The sequence below is a fragment of the Talpa occidentalis genome, unplaced genomic scaffold (assembly GCF_014898055.3).
Source record: "Talpa occidentalis isolate TD23 unplaced genomic scaffold, MPIMG_talOcc4v2.1 talOcc4.10, whole genome shotgun sequence".
Taxonomy (NCBI): domain Eukaryota; kingdom Metazoa; phylum Chordata; class Mammalia; order Eulipotyphla; family Talpidae; genus Talpa; species Talpa occidentalis.
Genome location: NW_023600993.1, coordinates 69,046,620 through 69,069,985, shown reverse-complemented (window position 1 = coordinate 69,069,985; position 23,366 = coordinate 69,046,620). Strand labels below are relative to the sequence as shown.

Here is a 23,366-nt window from a genome sequence, read left to right as displayed (position 1 = left end):
AACCCTGGTCAAGTTATATAAATTAGCACTTTCTTTTCTCTTATGTATCAGAGAGAAACCTGATCAATAGATTTATAGGCCCAGGACTACTGTGGGTGTAGAGTTTATGACAGAAAGTTTGGACATGAAAAGTGATTCTGGTTATGGTTTCTATGTATTCAACATGTATATCTCACATTCATTTAGATTCATGCCTTTGAAAAAGACACTTAAGTGTGAGTTTTCTGTATTTTCAGAATTGTAAAGATGCCCATATCCTAATATTTTCTTATTTTCATTTGAGCAGATTACTGAACAAATGATTTTTGGATTTTAAGTGATGATATTTATCTTTGGAATTTATTTTAGCAGCCTATCCCACAATTTTTATTTTACATTGTAAAAACAACTAGGTTTGTTACATCAGCAATACATCTAACGCAATATGGGGGGGGGTGGTTCATGGTTGTAGAAATATGTGAAAAATAACAATGCTGGGAAACTCAGTGGATAAAAAATATTTTTCAAATTAAATTTTAAAATTTCAACACATTACGTATAGGATTAATAATTATCCTTCCTTACTCAAGTATGCCCAGTTCTTTGTTGGTTCAAGGTCATTTTTTTCTTTCTGTTGGGATAGTATTGTTTGCATCTCCCTTTGTTATTCCTTTTCTAGGCCCAACTCCTTTTTTTTTTTTTTTTTCATTAGGGATTTCTGCAAAAGCCATGGGCAGATTCTCTGCCTTGGAGACACCCCTTAGAGGCTGGTGAACCACGCATTTATCTGACTCTTGTAATGGGTTGTTAAAAGCACTTGTTCATCAGATATTTTCTTTTTATTTGTAGATTTAGAAGTATTTTAGCAGGTGTACATTTGCATATAAAAGAGAATAAAAGATAAGAAATTGAGGCTTTTTATTTCTCCTCCCCTCTTCATCTTTCCTATCCCCCTTTATTCAACATGTTTTCACTTTCTCTCTGTTTCCATTTTCTAGACACAAAATACATATCAAAAAGAAAAAAACAATTTCAGTGATCCTTCACCACTTTGCAAGAAGATAGATGACCGGTTTCAGAAAGCCTCTATCTCATTGTGTCATCAGTCTGGAATTAATAGATGAGGATAGATTTTTAAGCCCCTGAACCCCTTGCCTTTATGTTTTAAACTGCAATGTTTTTCTATTTTTTAAATTTAATCTTGACAGAGATTTGAGTATATAACAGATTCTTGACTGAAAGATCCAGAAATGGAAACTTGAGTGTATATGTGTATTTGTTTCTGTGTGTACAAAAATATTCTGTTTGGAAATAATTGTATTCTTTACAATATTTGTTTTGTCTAGCTGTTTTCACTACTTAATAAGTTTCCTGAGAGTTTTGACATTGCTGATGAGAGGAAGTGTTTTCCTGGAGTCTTAAGTTACCAGGCTAGAAAGTGAAGACTTCAGGGGCCACCCACTCCTGGTATTTGCAGAATTTATTTGGAAGACTGGAAAATCCTTCCTCCTTGGAATTACGTGAACCTTGCCCCCACCTTGCTTATAACAGGCTAATTTGAATCTCTGGATTTGTTGCTTTTGCTTCTTTCATTTAATAATTATGAATTTGTAGGGTGACATAGTATAACTTTTCACCATTTGATTCTTTTCTTTCTTCCTTCCCAAAACCCCTGAGCGTGAGTTGCCACAAACCTCAGTATGTAGCTTTGACCCTGCTTTATAAAGTTGGTGTTCTGGGCAAGTCTTCTATGCTGTTCCAGAAGGATGTTTAGTTTGCGCACTTCCTGGCAAAAAGTATACTCTAGCCTCCAAAGAGTCTGAAAGCTAGTTCATTTGTTACAGACAGCTCCTTGAAAATCTCCATACAGCTGTTGCAGCCTCCATTGTTTCAACTTTTTCAACTGAGAAAGCTTTTCCTGACATCCAGCCTATATCCTTTGGCTGAAGTTTTTCAAGTGTTCTTGTGCTACTTTTAGTAAAAACTCTGAAAATTGCTCATCACCATCTAATTTCTGTTTGGCCTGTGCCTCTTTTACCCCTTTTATTGCCCGTCTCTGCTTTTATTTTATTTTTATATAAATTTATATACTTATTTTTAGTTGTGGTAATATTGAATACCCCCAGGTATTACCACTACAGTGCATCCACCACCAAATTAGTCATAGCCTACCACCATAGTCTGTTGTGCTTCCCTCCCTCTTTGTTTTTACCCCTCACTTCCTCCCTCCCAGCCTTGGAGCTTCAGTTCTTTAATCAGCTATCAAGGGTTAGTTTTTAACTTGCCTTTATCTGACTTCTAGTTTAGTTATTGTATATTCCCTGTATTAGTGATACCATCCTATATTTATCTTTCTCCTTTTGACTTATTTCACTTAGCATTATCCCTTCCAGCCCCACCATGTTGCCACAAATGGCATGAATTTCTTTTTTGATCACTGAATGGTATTACACTGTGTGTATGTGTATATATATATATATATATATATATATATATATATATATATATATACCACATCTTCATAATCCACTTATCTGTTCTAAGGCACACTTATCTGTTCTAGGGCACTTATTTTCATAATTTAGCTATAGTAAATAGCACTTCAATAAACATGAAAGTGCAAGTTGCCTTTCAAATTAATCTTTTTAATTTTTTTGAGTGGATGCCTAGGAGTAGAATTACCAGGTTGAATGACAGATCCATTTGTAATGTTTTGAGACACTTGCACACAGCTTTCCAAAAGAGCTGGACCAGTCTGCATTCCCACCAGCAGTGTAAGAGCGTTCCCTTACACTGCTTACATCCCCGCCAGTACTTGTTTTTGGTCTTTTCTTTCTTTCTTTTTTTTTCTTTTTTTTTTTTTTTTTTTTTTTTTAGATTTATTTATTTATACAAGCACTGGGTACAGTCAGAAGCACAGGCAGGTAAGAGAATTCACCAGAGCCAGAGTGGGGAACAGAACAGGCAGACTGACGAAATACACTGCTGAGGGGAGCAGCAGGCGTGGCAGGAGAGGTCTGCTGCACCATGTGGGGCCCTCGCCGGGGCCTAGGATGGAACCGACGCTGCAGAGGCTGCGGGCAGCTTCACAGCCCAGCGCTTAACCACTGCACCACCAGGGAGGGCCCTGTTTTTGGTTTTTTCAATCAGGGCTGTTCTCACTGGTGTGAGAGTATCTCACTGTGGTCTTGATTTGCATTTCTGTGATAAGTGATGGTGAACATTTTTCCATGTGCCTGTTTGTAGTATGAATGTCTTCTTTGGAGACATATCTGTCTAGTTCTATTGCCATTTTTTAAATTGGGTTATTTGTTTTGTTTTTGTAGTTTTATGAGCTCTTTTTAATATCACTCCTTGTCAAATGCATAGTATGCAAATATGTTCTCCCATTACAATTTATTTATGGTTTCTTCCATTGTGCAGCAGCTTTTTAGTTTGAGGCAGTCTTATATTCTCTCTTATTTTCCTTGCTGTGAGAGATGAATCCCTAAAGGCTTCACTAAAGCTTATGTCATGAAATGTTTTGCCTATATTTTTATTTATGTGTTTGTGTCTGATGTGAGACAGTGGACTAGTTTCATTCTTTTGTATGTTGCTGTCCAGTTTTTCCAACACCATTTATTGAAGAGGCTATCCTTGTTTCAGTATATTTTCTTGGCATCTTTGTCATAGATTAACTGTCCATAAAAGTGTGGGTTTATTTCTGGGTTCTCAATTCTATTCCATTGGTTAGTGTGTCTGTTTTTGTTCCAGTGCCAGGCTATTTTAATTATTATGGCTTTATAATATAATTTGAGGTCTGGAAGTGTGATACCACCATTCTCTTTCTTTTTTATTAGGATTGCTTTTGCTGTTCAGGGTCTTTTGTAATTCCATATGAAATTCATTAGTGTTTGCTCCAGTTCTGTAAAAAAAAATGCCATTGATATTTTTATTAGGATTGTGTTGAATGTGTTAGGGTTTTTTTTTTTTTTAATTTAGTTATTCGGGCCACCCCAGTGGTGCAGCGGGTTGAACGCCGTGCTATGAGGCTGTCCGCAGCCTCTGCAGTGCGGATTCGATCTCAGCTGGCCGGCGAGAATCCCACATGGCACAGCAGACCTCTCCTGCCGCGCCTGCAGCTCCCCTCAGCAGTGTCTTTGGTCCGTCTGCCTGTTCTGCTCCCCACTCTGTCTCTGGTGAATTCTCTCACCCTCCCACACCTCTGACTGTACCCCAGTTCTTGTATAAATAAATAAATCTTTAAAAAAAAAGAAATTTAGTTATTTATGCATACAAGAACTGGGGTATAGGTCAGAGGTATGGGGGGTGAGAGGGTTCACCAGAGACAGAGTGGGGAACAGAACAGGCAGATCTACTCATATACACTGCTAAGGGGAGCAGTGGGCAAGACAAGAGAGGTCGGCTGCGCCATGTGGGTAGCTACCTGGCTGGCCAGGGATCGAACTCATGCTGCAAAGGCTGTGGATCACTTCACAGTGCTGTGCTTAACCCTTTGTGCCACCAAGGAGGCCCTGTTGGGATTTTTTTTTTAAGATTTTATTTATTTTGCATAGAAGAACTGGGTTCTTCTTTGTAGGCCAGTGGTGGGGGGCGGGGGGCCAGTGGTGGGTGAAGGAATTCACCAGAGACAGATTGGAGAGCAGAACAAGCAGATCTACTGAAATACACAGTAAATATACTGCTAAGGGGAGCAGTGAGAGACAGGAGAGGTTTGCTGTGCCATGTGGATTAGCTCCCTGGCCAGGGATCGAACTCAGGCCATTGTGGTAGTGTTGAGACTTAACCCTTAGGCCACCAGGGAGGCCCTGACTCTGTTGCTTTTTAAGGTAGACTAGGTCCACTTTCCTGCCATGCAGCCATTGGCTGTATCTAGGAAAACAGCTGTCCCCTCTAGGGAAGGCATTTGTTCTCCAGCCTGCCACTTGGAGCCCCTTCCACTGCTCCCACCCAACCAGCTGTATGTGGGCCCCTGCTTGGACCCAGAAAGTGCCTGCATTTACATTCTTGTTCTTCTAGTCTATTTGTAGCATCTATGTACTTGAGCCCTTCTTCCCCTGTTTTTATGCAAGAGTGCAGCCTGTAACCTTTCATGATTTTGTCTTTTAATCCTTAATTTTTTTATTCTTTGGGTCTTCTCCAGGTCTCCATATATTGCTTTGTGCAGCTCTTCTGACCAAAAGAAGGGTGAATAAGAGTATGATATATGCTATGGGAGATGTTCCCAGTTGTCAGCATCAGATCTCCAACACAGATCTCCTGGGGTTAGACAAGCAGCTCCTGCCATCTGTTCTAACTACTCTGGCTGGTTTGGTGTCTCAGTCCTATATCAGTGTTTATTCCTGCAAGTGAATGCACTTAATCCTTTTGCCTTTGAGACTTTACTATGCCCGTTGTAGGAAGCATATATCAGGGCCCAGGAAAAGCCATGTGTCCAACAACAGTCAACTTGAGTTCACCAGTCCTTTGTTATTCAAGTCTGGGCAGCCTCATCCCAGACAAAAATTGTCCAGGTGAATTTCAGCAACTCTCCCTTAAGAAAAGGGCCACAGAAGGATTAAAGATAAAATGCCAGTAAGATACCATGGGTTCTGGTTGAATAAGACAAGGAAGATAATATATGTCCCTTCAAAACTGTTGTACAGTTGAAAGAGACTCAGGACAGCCTTGAAAGCCCACCATTCAGCTAGAGTCCAAGTCCTTCAAGAAGAAAGGGAGGAGACCAGAATGGAAAGTGTGTGGAACATGGAAATAGACTGTCTTTTCCCACAGTAAAATGGTGATGAGAGTACTCCCATGGTACTGCTAAGAATGAATTCTCTTCACATTCTTCCTCTGTTATACTCAGACCAGTAGTAATCAGTACTGTCTTATATTTGTACAGGATTCTTAATCCCCCCCAATCATAAATTACTTCACAACTTCTAGCTTGATATTTTTCAGAAAAATCCGTTCCTGAAAATCAGCACATTTCACCCCCTAGTTTCACAGTCAAATTGTTAGGGATAGAGAGGAGACCCCTTTTAACACACTCCCCCAGAGGAGTACTCCCACAGTCCTTCATTCCCACATTCTGGCTGGCACTATCATCTCACTTCAAGATAAACTGACAGGTCTGGGAGCCCAGGAAGCATCTGCATTTATCCCATCAAGTAGCCCTGGTCTATTGCTAAGAAAAACAATTATTGCAGGTTGGCACAGTTATCCTTTTCACAGCCTTTTTTTTTTTTTTTTTAACAACAACTAACTACGCAACAAATCTTGTGGTTTTGACATTCAGCATTAAAAAACTTCCATCTCCATTATGGCGCTCTCATTCTCTCTCTCTCTCTCATTCTCTCTCTCTCTCTCTCTCTCTCTCTCTCTCTCTCTCTCTCTCTCTCTCTCTCTCTCTCTCTCTCTCTCTCTCTCTCTCTCTCTCTCTCTCTCTCTCTCTCCACCCAAAAAGAGAAAGGGAGGGGGTGAGTTCAAATCTAGGGATTGAGAGGAATGATGGGAACAAGGTAAGCATAATCATCAGGGACCCCACCCAACCCGAGACAAAAAGAAGCGTCGAAGTCCAGCTACTCTAGAGTCTGTGGGCACACCTCAAGTTTTCAGAGAGGACCTGCTGTGGTATCTTGTACTTTTCACTCTCAGATAAACGCTTGTCACTTGCTTTATTATTGTTGCTTCCTGAAATTCTTTTTTTGTAAGGCACCAAGGACCCTCAGTGCTTGCTGTCCCACAATGAAATGATTTATCTTAAAACAACAGATGGGCCCCCAAATCCAGAACCCCCAAATCCAGGTTCCAACCAACAAGAGTTGTTGTTTATCAAGAAGCTACCTTTTCTTTCCTTCACTTTAAAGAAAATGCTTTTCCTTGACCAGATAACATTTAATTGAATACAGAAATAGCATGTGGTTGTTTTTATCTGAATTTGTATCCTAAATGATAGAAAACTTTTTGGTTGATCTTGTTAAAAGAAAAACAAAACAGCAGAGCATTTTTACCTTTTAAAAATTCACATGCTCTGTCTTTGATTTTATTAATAACTCCCCCACCCAAAATTACCTTACAAATCTGAAGTAATATGGACATTAAGATTAGTTGGAGAATGTTATTGTGACATCCATTGGGACTCTAGGATATTAGGGACCAACCTACAAGAAACCCTTTCTATTTCAGGTCAACATACATGCAAATGTGGCTTTCTCCTTCTGCATGCACTACACCTGGTGTTTTCCTAATAGTTTTTTAAAATACTGGTTCCAATGCACCAGCAAATTTTTTAAAATTTTGCCTTAGGATTTATTATTTTCAAAGTTAAGAGTCCCTAATAGGTATGTATTTTAATTATATAGCATTTAATTCCTAAATATGATGGTTGTTTTAAATACTTTTTTATCTTGATTGATTCTCAAAAGGGCAAAACAAGTTTCGTTTTTATTCTTAAGGTAATAGTAGTTTAATCCCATAATAAGGGACTCCTGGTTAAGTTCTTCAATTGAGTCAGCAAAAGCAGGAATGCAACTTGATTGCCAGTTCCTGATACTGACAGCAGGAATCCTTTTATTTGTGGCCACTTTGAAAATGTGGGTATCCATGCTATTTTGTTAGGTCTGTGCTAAAGCTCTAATTCTCCATCCTCTATCCCATCCAGGTATCCTTGAGACTTGAGATAATGGGAAAGGTTGTATCACTTGGGCCCTTTATGTGATCTTACTGTTTTTTTCCAACAATCTTCCCCACTTTAACTTTCTGTAAACAAAAGCCCTGCAGAGCCAAAGGCATCCTGTGGGCTCTAGCCAGGCCCAAGCTGCTGTTCATCCCTCTGGGGCATTTGGCTTTGCTCCTTACAGACGCTCTTTTACAGTCCCCATAAGAAGCTTCAGTTCAGTTTTCTCAGCAGTGGGTCTCTAAGTTCATCCTGCTGCTACTTACCTTCCTCACCCTCCTGGCTGCCCACTTAGCCAGAGTCCCCACACTGAAATATAAGAACCTGAGCCTCAGCCAAAGCAGGGAGTGTTCCAGAGTGACCATGTGATAGATCGAGAAATCTGTCTCTTTTGATTAAGTCTGTCTCTTTTGATTTAGTCCTGTAGTGGCTTCTGCAAGGTCTGAAGTAAAGAGAAATTTGTCATAAACAAATTGGGATGTCTGGTCACTCTCCTTTTTTTTTTTAAATTGTAGTTTTAAAAAAATACATGCTTTTAATTTACCATCTTAACCATTTTTAAGTGTTTAATTCAATAGTGTTAAGTATATTCACATTGTTATACAACAGATCTTTAGAACACTATACCAAATAAATCATAGTGCCCTTTCTTCATTCTTCCCTGCTATTAGCCTTTCCACTTTTCTTTTTCTATGATTTTGACTGACTTTCAGTTTTTCATGTGAGTGGAATCATACATTATTTTCTGTGACTGACATATCCCTTAGCATAATGTCCTCAGGGTTCATCTATGCTGTAGTATGTGACAGGAGTTCCTTTTTAAAGCTGTATAGTATTCCATTGTGTGTATGTACCACATTTTATTTATCCATTCAACTATTGATGGAAATTCAGGTTTCTTCTATCTCTTGGCTATTGCAGATAATGCTGTAATGAATGCCAGTGTACCAGTATTTCTACAAAATCCTGTTTTCAATTTATATGTGTATATATGTGTGTGTGTTTATATATGGTGTGGTAGTTTGTATTTTGTTTATAATTTTATATGGTATTTTTAAGTATGGAGGAAGCACCATACCATTTTCTATGCTGACCATTTCATATTCCCACCAGCAGTGCATAAGCATTCCAAAATATCTATATCCTTGCCAACACTAGTTATTTTCTGTTCTTTTGATAGTGGCCATCCTTATGGGTATGAGGCGGTATCTCATTGTGGTTTTGATTTACATTTCTCTAATGAATGGTAATTTTGACCTCTTTTTATGTGTTTATTACAGTTATTTATCTTTTTTGGAGAAACGTCTATTCAAGTTTTTTGCCCATTTTTTAATCAGATTATTTTGATGTTGACAGGTTGTAGAAACTCCTTATATATTTTAGATATTTATTCCCTATCAAGTATATGATATCAATTATTTTCTGTCATTGTTTGATGTAGTTCCAATCATCTATTTTTTATTTTGTTGATTATACTTTTGATGTCATATCTAAGAAATCATTGCCAAACCCAGTATCTTGATGACTTTATTCTGTTTTCTTGTAGGAATTTAATAGTTTTACATTTTAATCTATTTTCGGTAGATGTTTTTATATAGCATAAGATAAGGGTCCATCTTCATTCTTTTGCATGTGACTATCCAGTTACCAATGCTGTTTTGTAATCTGTAGAAACAAAAGCCTACCAGTTGCTGAAGCAGTCTACTCTTCAGGATAATACAAATCCAGCTGAAGACAGATTCCACAAGGGGGATGCTTCTGCATCACAACTGTCAGGTAAGCAAGGCAGATTCAACACTGGAAGGCAGTGTCCAGGTTGCCCAAGGTGGCAGCCAGTGCATCGCACTTAGCTGGTCTGTCTTTGAAGAACCATTTTCTAGATAATATTGAGATCAGTTGCTACCCAATTCAGTTATTTTGGTTGTTTAGAGGCCTCAGTGAGTCACAGAAGGTTAAATACCCAGCACAGTGCCTGTTAGAGAAAAGTGCTTAGAGAGGGCTGGCTGTGGTGGTGATAGTGATTTATCTCCAGAAATACAAGGTGTTATACTTTGTGAAGTAGAAAACAGGGCCTCTGTCCTGCTAGCAGTCTTCATCACTTTGGGAAAGACACGGCACTTGTGAGCCCTTAACTATTCTTCATCACTGACTTCACATTTGAGTCACAGAGTTAGCATTCAGAGATGTCTTAGTTATCTATCCTCTCTTTTTACAAATGAGGCCCCAAGAGAATAACGCTTCTCTCAGAGCATCACAGCTGGTTAGCATACAGTTTGGAAGGTGACTCCATAAATCTGGTTTGGTAAGTATATTCTGGATAGTTAATTGTACAACTTCAAAGGGTGAGTAAATTTGTCCCCTTTATGTGTATCCAAAATTATGGAACTATTAATATACTAATAATTTACATATTCGTCTATTAATTTATTCATAATTAATGTGAGACTTTATAGGTTCTGCTGTTAAGCACCCATAGATTCCATCCCCTCACTCTACACTCAGACTTACACTATACTGAGATCATAGGAGTGCTTCTGCTGGTCTTGACTGTCATTGTAATTAGATCCCTCTGGTATTTATTTTAATGTGGTCACACATTACTTTTTCACTCTTACTCTCACTCTGATCCTAGGACTTTTTTTGAGCTCCAAAGCAAAGCAGGAAGTGGACCGGCAAGGCAGAAGGGACAGGATGTCACGTACCCCATGTTAAACTTACATCACTGTTAATGGCAATGCGAGCTCTGAACTCAGGAGTCACCCCCAAATCTAACTATGGAAGAAGCAGTTCATGTTTCAGTTCCTTTATGTGTCAGATATCTTCCGTCTCTGTCTATAGACCAGTCACTTAAACCTGTGCCTTCATTTTCATGTGTGAAAAAGGCCTGGTCCTGTTCAGCACATGGAGACCCTCTTTGGGTTGGACACACTGTCAAGAGATTGCTTTGCTGTGGAGGTTAATTGCAAGGCAAGCAGGTTACAGGTTAGAAACTCAGCAAATGCCTTTTGCAGAGATGCCCAGGCACTCTGTCTATGATCTCGAGTGACTTCTTGTCACTATTCAACAAGTTAAAAAACAGCTTGTAGCAAAAACACCCAAGGTCGATGACACCCAGGAGACAGAGGGCAGGGATTGCCCTGCAGGCTGGGAGTACTGAGGGCATAGTCAGTTCCCCAGCTCCAGGGAAAGAAGTGGATTGTGCATTTTCCCCTTCAGCCTTTTCAGAATGGTTGAAGAGTGGCCTTGAGGGTTTTTCAGTGGAGATTCATTCTCCTTTAGAAGGTAGAAAAATGGAAGGATTTGGCAGAGAACTTAAAGATGGGTGGGTGGCTGGCTAACAGTCATCCAGGAGTGTCAGTTATTTCTGAAACCTGGTTCCCAATATCCACTCTCTTAGTAATCTGTCATTGCCTGTGTCTTATAATAATGTGAATTATCCAGTGCTTAGTGCCATAGTACAGACCCATGTGCCCACAAGTGCATCTTGGTCATTTAAAATAGTTCTTTGATTTTATTTTTTACTTTTTGTGTTTTCTCTATAAGTATCACAGGAGACCTGCCCCCTACTCCTTCCATTTTTCTACCAACATACTTGTCCTTGCCTCAGAAGCTCCCTTGCCTTCTTTGGCTTGAACAGCATCTTTATGTGTTGATGTTTGTTTTGCCAAAGTTATTGTGAGGCCGCTTCTTCATTCATGACATTTTATTGCTGTGTGACAGCTAATGCTCACTCTGTGTTTGCACTTATCACAGGTTTGAATATTGGCAGCGGTACATCCAAGACAAAGACAACTAACAAAATCACTTCGGAAACTAGTTTTTCATCTAGTGAAGGAAGTCCTTTGTCAAGGTAAAGTTGTGGAAGCCTTTCTAAATAGTGACAACAAGATAAGAAATGTCACTATGCAATGAATTCAGCTCTGGCCACAGATTATTTTGTGTGACTTGATGGAAGGTTATGGTTTGGGTTTTTGTTTATCTAAAATAACAGTTGAATCTTTAGTCTACCTTTGAAAATATTTGCACCAGAGCCAAGTATTGTTTTGCAGCTGTTGTTTCCTTGGTGTAAGACTCAATTGACACCTCAGTGAACCACAAATTAGCGTCTACAGCTGCTCTCAGTAGGGCTGCTTAGAGACCACACAATGGAGGGTGTCGGAAAAGGGCAGAGAGAAAACATCAGGCCCTAAAAGAAATAAGGTGGCCTGTTTTTTCTTTCTGAGAGGGCTGATATATATACTAGCAATTGCTGGATATTTGTTTTCATATTCCCCCTTTTTACCAAGTATTTGGGCCTGTTGATGCTTATCTTTTCTCATACTTTTTTGCTTATTTTCCATAAAGAACAAAATTTATCTTTTCACATTTGTTAAACAGTAGCACTTCTTGCAAGTTTTTCCAAGCAATAATAAGTGAGTTGTATGCTATATTTGTCATCAACATAAAATACTAATTATGCAGTGGCATTTAGTCACTTAGAAATATACAGATTGGAATAGAAGCAGTGATCTGATTAAATATCTACCTTTATTTTAGCCTTTATTTTAGGCTAACTGCATTTAAAACAACACAAAAGTGTCTTTTTTATAATATTTCTCATTTAAAAGATGTCCTTTAGATGATTGCATTACATATAAATTAACTGCTTGCCCTGATGAAATTTTAAACAGGAAACTCTACATTTCTAACATATAATGTCCTACAAAACAAAATGATTTGATGTAGAAATGTAATATTTTTGTAAATCAAAAAATTCCATTTTCATATATATTTTGGAAAACCTCACGATAATTTTAAGACCTGGAATTCAGTATTAAAATGGGGTTTTCTAAAATTCTTTCTTTTTGAAAACTGACAAATTAACTTTTAGGGAATTATTTAATATTTAGAAATTAATATCTTTAATCCCTGGGTTTTCATCCCTGTTTTTCAATGAAATGGGAGATAATGAATTATGGGATAAAAAAAGTTTAAGAGTATGATTGTTTTATAATTAGAGTATAAATTCAAGTTTTAGGTCTTCTAAAAGAAATTTTAAGAGACCATCTATCCAACTGGTAGTTTTCAGGGCTTAGTGTGACCATGTTGCTTAGTAATACATCCCTTTAGTTTTTAAACATTAGAAGTGCTTGTTTCCATTATATTTAAGAGGCATTTAAAAAGCCCAATCTTCTTAAACTTTTGTGCACACACACAATATTCTCTTAAGTCAATTTTTAAGTACATTCAGAAGGTCATTGGATTATATGGAACGTTTTCTCAGCCTGATAATTTCATGTCTTTCATCCATATCTTACTAAATTAAAATAAAAAATTTCTCCTTCAATTTGAGGCAGGGGAGCCTTTTATTACTCTTGTTCCCATATGAAATTAATTTTCTAAATAAATTACAAGAAACCTCATCACCCCCTTTAAGGGAAAAAAAAAAAAAAAAACCCAGGTCTTCAAGAAACCATTGGTTCTAGACACTTGATAATAATCCAGTGCTGAAAAGGTCTGGGTGTCGAGTGTGTGGGTTTGGCGTGCTGTTTGTCACGGTTTGGTTCTTGTGCTGGGTTTGGTGTTGTTAATACGCCACCCTGGACTTTGGAGAGCTCTGGTTTTGCTGTTTGTGCCTGGATTCACTGAAATTTCTTAGAGGCTTACATTTAAGGATCCCACTTACTGCAGTCACTCCTCGTGCTTTATTGCTTTTACAAGTGGTCTCGAAACCCAGTACTTGAGAATAAACATAACAGTGCAGTGCTGCTGTAGCACTTTTAAAAATTCTTCTTTGCTCTGTTTTGTCAGTGAGCTGATGAGCAACCTCAAAAAAAAAAAAAAAAAAAAAAAAAAGATCCTTCTGGACCTAAAAAAAAAAATGGCTTCCTCTGATGTCCTAGAGACAATAATTATGATGTGCTAGTTAAGCCCAAACTACAGCTGAGGGATTTTACTTTAAAGCAGCGGCTTGGGCGCAAAAATGCATTTATAGCTCTTTGTCTGCACCTCATTATGTGTGGGCCTGATTCATTAAGTAATTGGTTTGCAGTTGTTTACATGAGTATTAAGGCCTTCTTTTCAGCCGCCTTTGAGAGATACATTGTGCAAATGTTGCCTGTGATGAATGCAGAATGAGGGCCAGAGGGTCCGTCCTATTGGCTAAACAGTGCACTCTGTTGAAAAGCCAGAGAAAGGGATTGGGTGCTGCTTTGCATAGCAATGACTTTCTTAATAAGCGTTACAGATTAATACACACAAGCTATAAAAGATGCAAAGAGATACTCTTAGCACATTTATACTTGCTCATTTCATTGTGATGGTGGTAGGGTTCGGGTGCTTTCATATATTCTGTTTTTCAGTGTATGAGTGGTAATAGAATCCGATGTTTATTGTATTATAAATCACGGGCAAGTAGGCAGATCGGCAACAGTTTATTATTAAAGATTCTTTCAGTGTAAATCTTTTTCTACCATTGTATTTGCTTCAGCAAAATCATTTTGTGGTTGAGTGGGGATGAAAGGCATAATGTATGAAGGAGTGAGTCCTAATGCGAAGCCGTTCTCCGAGTAAAGACCACTTGTTCCCTTTTGTTCGGGGGTGCATGCCACAGCTTCCTCTCCTCTGCAAACATTGTCTCCTTTACCTTCCCCAGGAAGCTGTTTCCACTCTCCAGGATCATTTATTCAATGGAGAGTATATTTTAACAGCCTGCAGTGTAACTTCAGTTTACTGCTAGGATGGAGATAACATTTTGCCAAAAGAAAAGGATGTGTGCTTGCGACATAATTGCTCAGGGGAAAGGTAACAGAAGTCACCCAGCCATCGCACCCTGGCGAGGCCGCTGTGGGTGGCATTGTGTCCTCTCTGCAGCCATGGGAATGGACAGCGGAGGGCGCCAGGCTACAACTGATGCTCAGGTGGGGGCTGTGGCGTCTCTCCTTGCCTAGTCACTGTGCAATTTCCCCAAGAAACCAATAGTCCAGTGAGATAAAAATAAGATTTTCCTGGAAATTTTTAGGTTCTCATTAAAAAAACACCCATCTTTCTCTGCCTTAGAAAATCTGTACTCTCCTTAAATTCTGTTGAGTTAGCAGCTTCCTAAATATTCACTGTTTCTCATTGTAAGCTCAAATACTTTATTTTTTCTAGACAGCACGAAAGAACAATCATTTGCTTAATTAGTTGCAGGGAAGGAGTTAAGTTGATCTTAGGAAACTAAAAAATATCATGGGCTGCAGAGCCCCTAATTAACCATCAGGGGGCGCTCAGACTTTGTCAAATTAAAAGACTGGTCTGCCTTTAAAACTTAAAATCAGTGTATTCAGAAATTTGTTCACACATTCATTGGATTTTTAACTTCTGGATTGATTTTGCCTTCTTTTTCCCAGAAATACATATGTATGTTTTGAGAAAAATTCTAGTTGAAGATGCTGCATGAGACATTTTACTACTGATTTTTAGCTAGCAGTCAAAAATCATTAGAAATTACAGAATTTAGTTGAGACCACAGCTTCTCCTAAGCTCATTATTTTTAAGGCTTATAATAATACCATAGAACTGGAAAGATATGTCTCTCTGGGAACGCTTCCCCACTGTCCCCAACACCATAGACCATGTTCTTCGGAGGACCCTCAGAGTCTCATTGCCAAACTCAACTGACATGGCCTCAAAATCACAGTAACCTGGGTATTTGTGTTAATGAGCTATGGAAATTGACTATGAAATTGAAAAGTCAATGTGTTACTAACTTCAGGTCTACTTGTTTCCAAATAATTCCTCTCCAAGTGCCATGAGTATCTGCAACCCAACAACTATTTCACCTCTGCAGCTGTGAGACTCTTTTGAGATCCTGTTGTGTCACCTGCCTTAAGGTACTGCAAGGCCTACACTCTGCAGTGCCTTTCAGCCTGCTCCCCACATCCCTGTGCTCACTGCATAGCCATGTATGTCATGCCCTCATACAATGTGATGTCATGTGCCCTGGCTCTTATTCCTGTTGTTTGACTGGAATACTTCTTACCCCGTCTTTCACCTGCCTTATGCCTACCAGATTGTCAAAGCTTATCTCTTAACTTTCTAAACATTTCCTAACCAGAGAACCTGGCCATACAAGATAACCCTTCGATGGTCTGTGGCTATATCTATCATCTATAGCACAGGGGTGGACATTATTTACAGGTACCCCCTCCCTACTGTGAACTCCTCCCTGTGGTCTGGTGGGGGGCTTTTCTCCATGTCCAGTGTTCAGTAACCATTGGGCTTTCTGGGTGAGGAGCCATCAATCCACAGCTGTACCACTCAGGCATTTTTCTTATTTATTCATTCATTTATTTATTTATTTATTTATTTATTTATTTATTTATTTATTTATTTATTTATACAAGCACTGGGTACAGTCAGAAGCGTGGGAGGGTGAGAGAATTCACCAGAGCCAGAGGGGAGAGCAGAGCAGGCAGACTGACGAAATACACTGCTAAGGAGAGCAGCAGGTGGCAGGAGAGGTCTGCGCGCCATGTGGGACCCTCGCCTGGCGGCTGGGGATCGAACCAGCGCTGCAGAGGCTGTGGGCAGCTTCGCAACCCAGTGCTCAACCGCTGCGCCACCGGGGAGACCCTCAGGCATTTTTCTTTATAAAAATCAGTTGCACGAGTGACCTTCCTTCTCTATTGGCATGGCATACTTGACCTGCAGAGAATCCTGTTTTCCATAAAGTCCTCTGCATGAGTGTATTGGACAGGGAGGCACATGCATATATATATTTTCAAAGAGTCTCTCACGGTCTGCTCGTGCATTCTGCATTCATTTGTAGAAAGTCAGGCCCTGGCAGGCACGCTTACAGTGTCTCAGGGGGGTCCTTCCCATCCTGTCTGCTGGTGAAAGGGTGTCTTGCTCCTGGTCATGAACTTGACGAGGGTCTGTGGACCTTTGACATATAAGGGCTGTAAGATGTTATGCCCAGTTCCATTGCTGTCAATTCCCAGCCCACTCCACAAGTGTCTTTCTGACCTGTGGCACAGCTGTTTTGCTGTCTGTCTCCCTGCTGGAGCCTGAGAGCCCCAGGAAGAGAAAGCAAGCTTTTCTTGCTAGTTGTTGCAGCCCCAGCAGAGCCTGATGCTTTATAGTGTTACCTCTAAGGTATATGCTGAAGGAATGGGTAAGAAAAGAAATGAGTGAATGAAAGAAACACTGCAGACAAGATGTTCTGCCCCCTGCCTGTGGAAGGTCTTGGGGATGCAGTTTCCTTGAGTGTTCCTGCCCATCAGCCTCCTCAAGGAGGGAACTCCATGCATGTCAGGCCTGTGTCCTCTCTATCTGTACCTATCCTGGTCCTCGTCACTGAGTAGTTATCATCGCTCCTTAGAACCCACGATCACATGTCACCTAACCAAGCATGTGCCCTTATTCATCCCAATACCCTGGCTGGGCTTCCTGTAACTTGCAGTGTACAACCTCAAGCAGGATTTCCTCTGAGCTTAAAACACTTGAGGGAAGGGGTGTCGACCCATTTTACAGACAAGAAAACAGATGCTTAGAGAGGTAAAGAAATTACTCAGGGCCATATAATGGGAAGAGTTGAGCAAGGGGGTAAAGTCTCTCTGTCCCTGGAGCTAACACTGTCTTGACAGGGACCAGTTGTCTTGAGATCCAAGTTTCCCCTGCCCTGCTGTTTTACTGCTTCTCACAAGGCCTGGTAGAGACAGCTCTTTGCATTTTGTATCAGTGTGTCTGGAAGAGCATTTTGTTTCACTTCTGCTGCCTCCCCTCTGCCACTGGCTGTGTGTCTTGGGACAATCAGCCACTCTAGGCTCTACTACCCATACAGTAAAGACACTGAACTGTTAATCTGTAAAATGCTCTGCTCTAATTAATATTTCCACGTATCATTTTTGTGGCCACTTGCTGCTTCCACACTTGCAAAAGTTCTTCCCATTTAATTTTGTATTTATGTTTTGTTTCTAGCTACATTAGCCTTTGCTCATATAAGATGAACAACTGACACGCATAATTCCCACTGTTCCTTTAGTGCTCTGGGGTCATCATGTTGGCGTACATAGGGTGTTCACTCTGCTACATGCTTAGAATGTAACTCCTCTGATAAGACCCTGGCTGTCTATAACATCTAAAAATTTGCAAGGATGAGAACAAAAGCAACCCCAATCAGAATTGTACTGATCTGGTTTGTCAATAACAGGAGACTTTATCAACAACTGCCTAAATGCACCAAGAAATAAGACAACTTAATGGGTAGACAAAGAAAATATGAGATAAAGCAGGAATGGCAAAATGTTTGCAATTGAGCATCTCCCTGGTGAGACTATGGTGTTCACTGTACATCCGGGAGAAAAGAAAACCAAATCTCCTGGGAAGTTCTGCAGAGATCATTGTCCTGTTATAATAAGACCAATAGAATATGGTCACATTTTAATCAAATCAAATATCCATGGTGTCTTACTTAAAATGATTAATTTTGAAGTAGATTCTCAAAATTACTACAGGGAAAGAATACCAAGTCTAGTTGTATACTTACAGGGAAAGAATACCAAGTCTGCTCTTTGAGGTTCCAAGAGTTATCTGTGAAAGACCATGCAGGGAAAGGCAGGTTCTTTGGTTTGCTGTTTGTGCAGTGTGTGAAGGCCATGCTTTGTAACAGGCTTGGCAAACAACAGCCCTGGGGCCAAGCCCAGCCTGGTTCTGTGCAAACCAGCAGTTGAGAGTGGTTTGTGTGTTTTTAAAAGGCTGGAAGATATACAAAGAATAGTGTTGCGTGACACATGAAATTATGAATTTTAAATTTCAGTGTCTGTGAGTGGTACCCAAAAATCTACACTTGGTGCCCAGGGTATTAGCTTTATTCTTTTACTGCATATTAATATTTTTAAGTACAAAAACTGAGTTAATTTTGAGCTTCTTGGTTAAATCATTAAGTATTGGTATCACTGGCTTGACTACAGTTGCTATTTTAACTACCTTATCAACTTCTTTTTGCATTCTACCTTCTTAAATTCTCTGCTTTAGGTATTTCACCTGTAGCTTGTCTAAATTTGGTCCTCCAGGCCTCCCTGGTGGTGCAGGGGTTAAAGACACAGCACTGTCAAGCTATCTCCAGCCACTGCAACATGAGTTTGATCCCTGGCCAAGGAGCTACCCCACATGGCACAGCAGACCTCTCCTGTCTCTCCCGCTGCTCCCCTCAGCAGTGTATTTCAGTTAATCTGCCTGTGCTTCTCCCCTCTCTGTCTCTGGTGACTCCTCTCACCCCCACACCTCTGGCTTATACCCCAGTTCTTGTATGCATAAATAAATAAATCTTTAAATTTGGTCTTCTGCCTCACTGCTATGCCCTCACAGTCCAGCCATGCCATATGTTACGCTGAGGGCAGGGCTGGGTCTGATTTAGAAACTCAAGGATTATGGTAATGCTGTCTCAGTAGGGAGACCCCCACCAAAGATTAAGCAAATACCTCTGGCCACAGTGTTCTTACATTTTCTTTATGCTGCTAAAATTTAGGGAGTAAGTATAAATTTCCTGGCCTTTCAGTGACTAACCCAGGTCTCTTTCCTCATATACACTCATTGTAAAATATATATTGGACTTAGTCTGTTTCTTTATTTTACAGGCATGAAAACAAAAAGAAACTGACTGCCAATTTAAAGTCTAAAGGTAAGAGAAATAACTGGAGACCAGATGTTTGTGTTTTAACTAAGAATAATCAGTGACATGTCTTTGCCACACCCGAGATATGCAGTATGCTGTGCTTACAGGGCACCCCTTGCTATTCCCCTAGGGCCTGTAGTATCTGCAGGGTTCTGGGGGCTTCTGAGGCCCCATTCTTCAGTGACAGAGCTGCAAACTGAGAACACATGAACACTGTAGACCAGAGTGGCAGAGCATTTGAATTTTCAAGGATTCCTGGCCTCTGTGGCCAACTGATTCCCAGCACTAGTATATTCTACCTATGAAGTGTTTCCTGCCTCTGTCCCCATCCTCAGAAGTGACAGAGCTCTCGTAGTGGACGCAAACCAGTTTCCTTACCAGCAACCACTCTCCAACACCTGACTGGCTTCCACCTGGACACCAACATCTAAAATATCATTTGAGGGCCTCCCCGGTGGCGCAGCGGTTGAGCGCTGGGTTGCGAAGCTGCCCGCGGCCTCTGCGGCGCCGATTCGATCCCCGGCTGCTCCCCGGCCACTGGAGGAGGGTCCCGCATGGCGCGCAGACCTCTCCTGCCGCCCGCTGCTCCCCTCAGCAGTGTACTTCGGTCCTTCTGCCTGCTCTGCTCCCCGCTCTGGCTCTGGTGAATTCTCTCACCCTCCCGTGCTTCTGACTGTACCCAGTGCATGTATAAACAAAACAAACACAAACAAATAAATAAATAAATAAAACATGCCTCTATTAAAAAAATAATAATAATTAAAAAAAATTTAAAAATAAATAAATAAAATATCATTTGACTTTCTTACCCATCTAAGAATTGCCAGTGTCTCCCTGCCACCTATAAAACAGAGTTTACAACTTTCTCCCTTCATAGGTTAGCCCTGTCCTGCTTTCCAGTCAGTTCTTCCCAAATTCTTTTCTTTGGGTCTAGACACAGACAGCATTTTCCAGATAAACCACCCTTGTACCTCCATTCCTTAGCTCCTATTGTTCCTGAGCTGTCACATTTCTTTCCTATTTCCTCTGCTCAGCGAGCTCCTTTAACACCAGCTCACAGGGAAAATGCTACCCCATTCCAAAGGACTGTAATTGAGAATGTGGGTGTGAGTCAGATGATGTGGGTCCTGACTTGATGCCATCCCCTAATGTTGTGATTGTGGGCAGTCACTTACCCCTCTGAGCCTCGATCTGCTCAGTAAACAAGGACATTAGTTAATACTTATCTAACTTAAAAAGTTGGTACAAGGATTAAATAGGGTCACACATAAGAAGTCATCACAAAGCCTGCCATGTTGTTATCAGTAATCATGGAGATGTCAATGTCACAGACAGTGTGCCCACCACATCTTATTGAATCACCTTGAATGTCACCTCAGTGTAGTTCATGGGCATGCCCATGGCCTTCTACATCAGGCCTCTCCCTGAGCGCTTTCAGCAGACATGGCACATACTCACCCTCCCAGGGCAGCCCAAAGTGCCAGAAAGTTGATGCCCTGGTTGAGAAAAACCCTTAGCCAATGAGAAATGAGAGTTCCTTATTCTTCAGAGACAATCTGAAGAGAGTTAATGTCTCTCAGAGGACCCCTACATGTCTGAGCCCCACTGCCACTGCCAGCCCACTCAGTACCTCCTCTCCTGGCTTCCTTTCTCCTTGCATCACTCTCCCAGCCCCTCCACATCATCCTCAAAATCATTTCCCAAATAAACCATGTATACCTGAGCCTCTGTTTCAATATAAACCTCACTACTACCCCTCCACCGTGTTGTCTTGGCCCTCTCTTATAAAGACCAAGGGAGGTCAGAGTGAAGGAGCAGCAGAGGTGATTAAACACCCCCAGGTAACCCTACCTCTGTGTTAATCCTGATTTTAAATCCCTATTCTATAATAAAGAGCAGGACACAATAGAAGGGAAAAGGAGGTATTCTGCAAAGTGTTTTCTTTAACAATGTACAGAGCACACTGTGAAATGTATAGATTGGTGTATTGTGGACCTGCATTGCAGATGTATTTGATCAGACACATCATGTGGTGTCCCTAGTAACCTTTTGCCCACAAGTACTCCAATTAACCAGGTCTGCTGATTAAACCAAACTAATCAGAGTGCAGAAATGTTAAATAACTGTCTGGTTTTCTCTTCCAGCCTTCTGGGGTGAGTCTGATGACAGTAACTCAGAAATTGAAGCTGCTTTACGTCCTAGAAACCATAACACATCCACTGATGATTTTGATGATTTTTATGACTAACAAGTTGTAATGTCTGTTGGAAATAAAAACTTTGAACAAATTGAAAGCTGGTGTTCATATGTGATGTCCAAAATAAACATATCCTTTTATGACTTCTGTTTAGTAGGAAAATTTGAAACCACTTTGCTATTCAAGTGAAATTTCATGATTTAACTATTACCTGGCATTTTCCTTTTTATGTGTATCAAAAAGCAAAGTTGTGAATAAAACACCCATTAAAATTCAAGCTAATTTCTTTGTAGAAATTCACATGGTGATCCTAAAATTCATATAGAAATTCAAGGGATTCAGAATACCCAAAACAGTCTTTGAAAAGAAACACAAAATTGGAATACTCACAATTCCCAACTTTGAAACTTATTAAAAAGCTGAAATAGGGCCTCTCTGGTAGTGCAAGCGGTTAAGCACAGCACTATGAAGCTATCCGCAGCCTCTGCAGCTTGAGTTCTATCCCTGGCTGGCCAGGGAGGTACCCACATGGTGCAGCAGACCTCTCCTGTCTCACCCACTGCTCCCCTCAGCAGTGTATTTCGGTCAATCTGCCTGTTCTGCTCCCCAATTTGTCTCTGGTGAATCCTCTCACCTCCCAAACCTCTGGCCTATACCCCAGTTCTTGTATGCATAAATAAATAAAAATCTTTTTTTAAAAGTGATTTATAAAGAGGTACGTTATATGTGAATGAGTTTTAGGAAAGCATTAAGTTACTTTATTGGCCATATTTTCCTTTGTATGTGTGCAAACGAAAATACACAACATAAAATTTAACTTCTCAACTATTTTTAAGAGTACAGTTTGGTAGCATTAGCTGCAATCACATTGTTTGTAACTATCATTACCACCCATCTCCAGAATTTTTTTCATTTTGTACAACTGAAACTCTCTACCCATTTAAAAATAACTCCCCATGTCTGACCACTTTAATGAGCCAACTCCCCAAATCAACACAAGTACACCTGATTTTAGAACCGACTAAATCACCATAGGCTCTTACTGCAAGGGAATGTAGAAAATAGAGACATTAGCTTTCCAGAATCTGCAGTAGAGCAAAGCCTACAACAAGGGGCTAGGGTAGATGGTGACCTCATTCTACCATATCACCTGTAGACGTCTACCATTACTTGTCCTGGAATATACTTGGAGAGAATTGTTCTAAATCCGGAGGTTATTTTTGTGAGTTTGAACCATCAAAAGTCAACCTCCCTGAACTCTGTCTCTGGCAAACCATCCTCATAACTCCCAAAAGAGGCCAATCCAGGGCCTCCCATCAACAATGGTAAATCACATGAATAAACCCAACGTAAGCTGAGGCCACACGCAGATACGGCACCAAAAACCACCTACATCTCCATGTCCCCATTGGGGACTGGCTATCCTTAAAATTTTCATCTCATGTATTGCTTTTCTAATTCCCATATTTCTAAATGGTCCATTGCCTGTGTCCTCCCAGACTCTGCCCCATTACCAGGTGTTTGAGACACTCAGCATTTAGTTGTGTTTAGGCCCAATTCTCTATTTGTGACAGCTTGTGATTTCTCCCCTTCTTTTCCTCAACAAAAGACGAGGAAGTCAAACAACCACAAATCCTAACAACTTTTATCCAATTCTCAAGCTTTCATCCACTTTCAGTATTCCTGTCACTAGCAGTTCTGTCATCAGCAGAGTGCTTCAGTGACAATCAGATTTTGATGTATCAAACTGGCAAAAAACACATTAAAGAAGATTGCAATAATTCCAGCCCCAAATTCAAACAGATAAGGATTATATTACTCAAGAACTTACCCTGACTGACAGAAACTGCACTCATTCAATGGAAAGACTCATCAGCATTCAGCAGCTAAGA

General features: G+C 40.3%; 1 protein-coding gene across 2 annotated transcripts in view; it reads left to right on the top strand.

Moving 5' to 3' along the window:
- Window positions 1–21,649, top strand: part of KIZ (kizuna centrosomal protein) — a 122,805-nt gene extending 101,156 nt beyond the window's left edge. The window contains exons 11-14 of one of the 2 annotated variants that reach the window (XM_037493899.2): window positions 9,311–9,415; window positions 11,393–11,489; window positions 19,240–19,283; window positions 21,422–21,649. In XM_037493899.2, the coding sequence (XP_037349796.1) occupies window positions 9,311–9,415; window positions 11,393–11,489; window positions 19,240–19,283; window positions 21,422–21,525 (350 nt within the window). In that variant the 3' untranslated portion in view covers window positions 21,526–21,649. Of the gene's footprint in view, window positions 1–9,310; window positions 9,416–9,859; window positions 9,942–11,392; window positions 11,490–19,239; window positions 19,284–21,421 lie in introns of those variants that run through there. The other variant, XM_037493911.2, reaches the window with a different exon arrangement.
- Window positions 21,650–23,366: the final 1,717 nt, after the last annotated feature.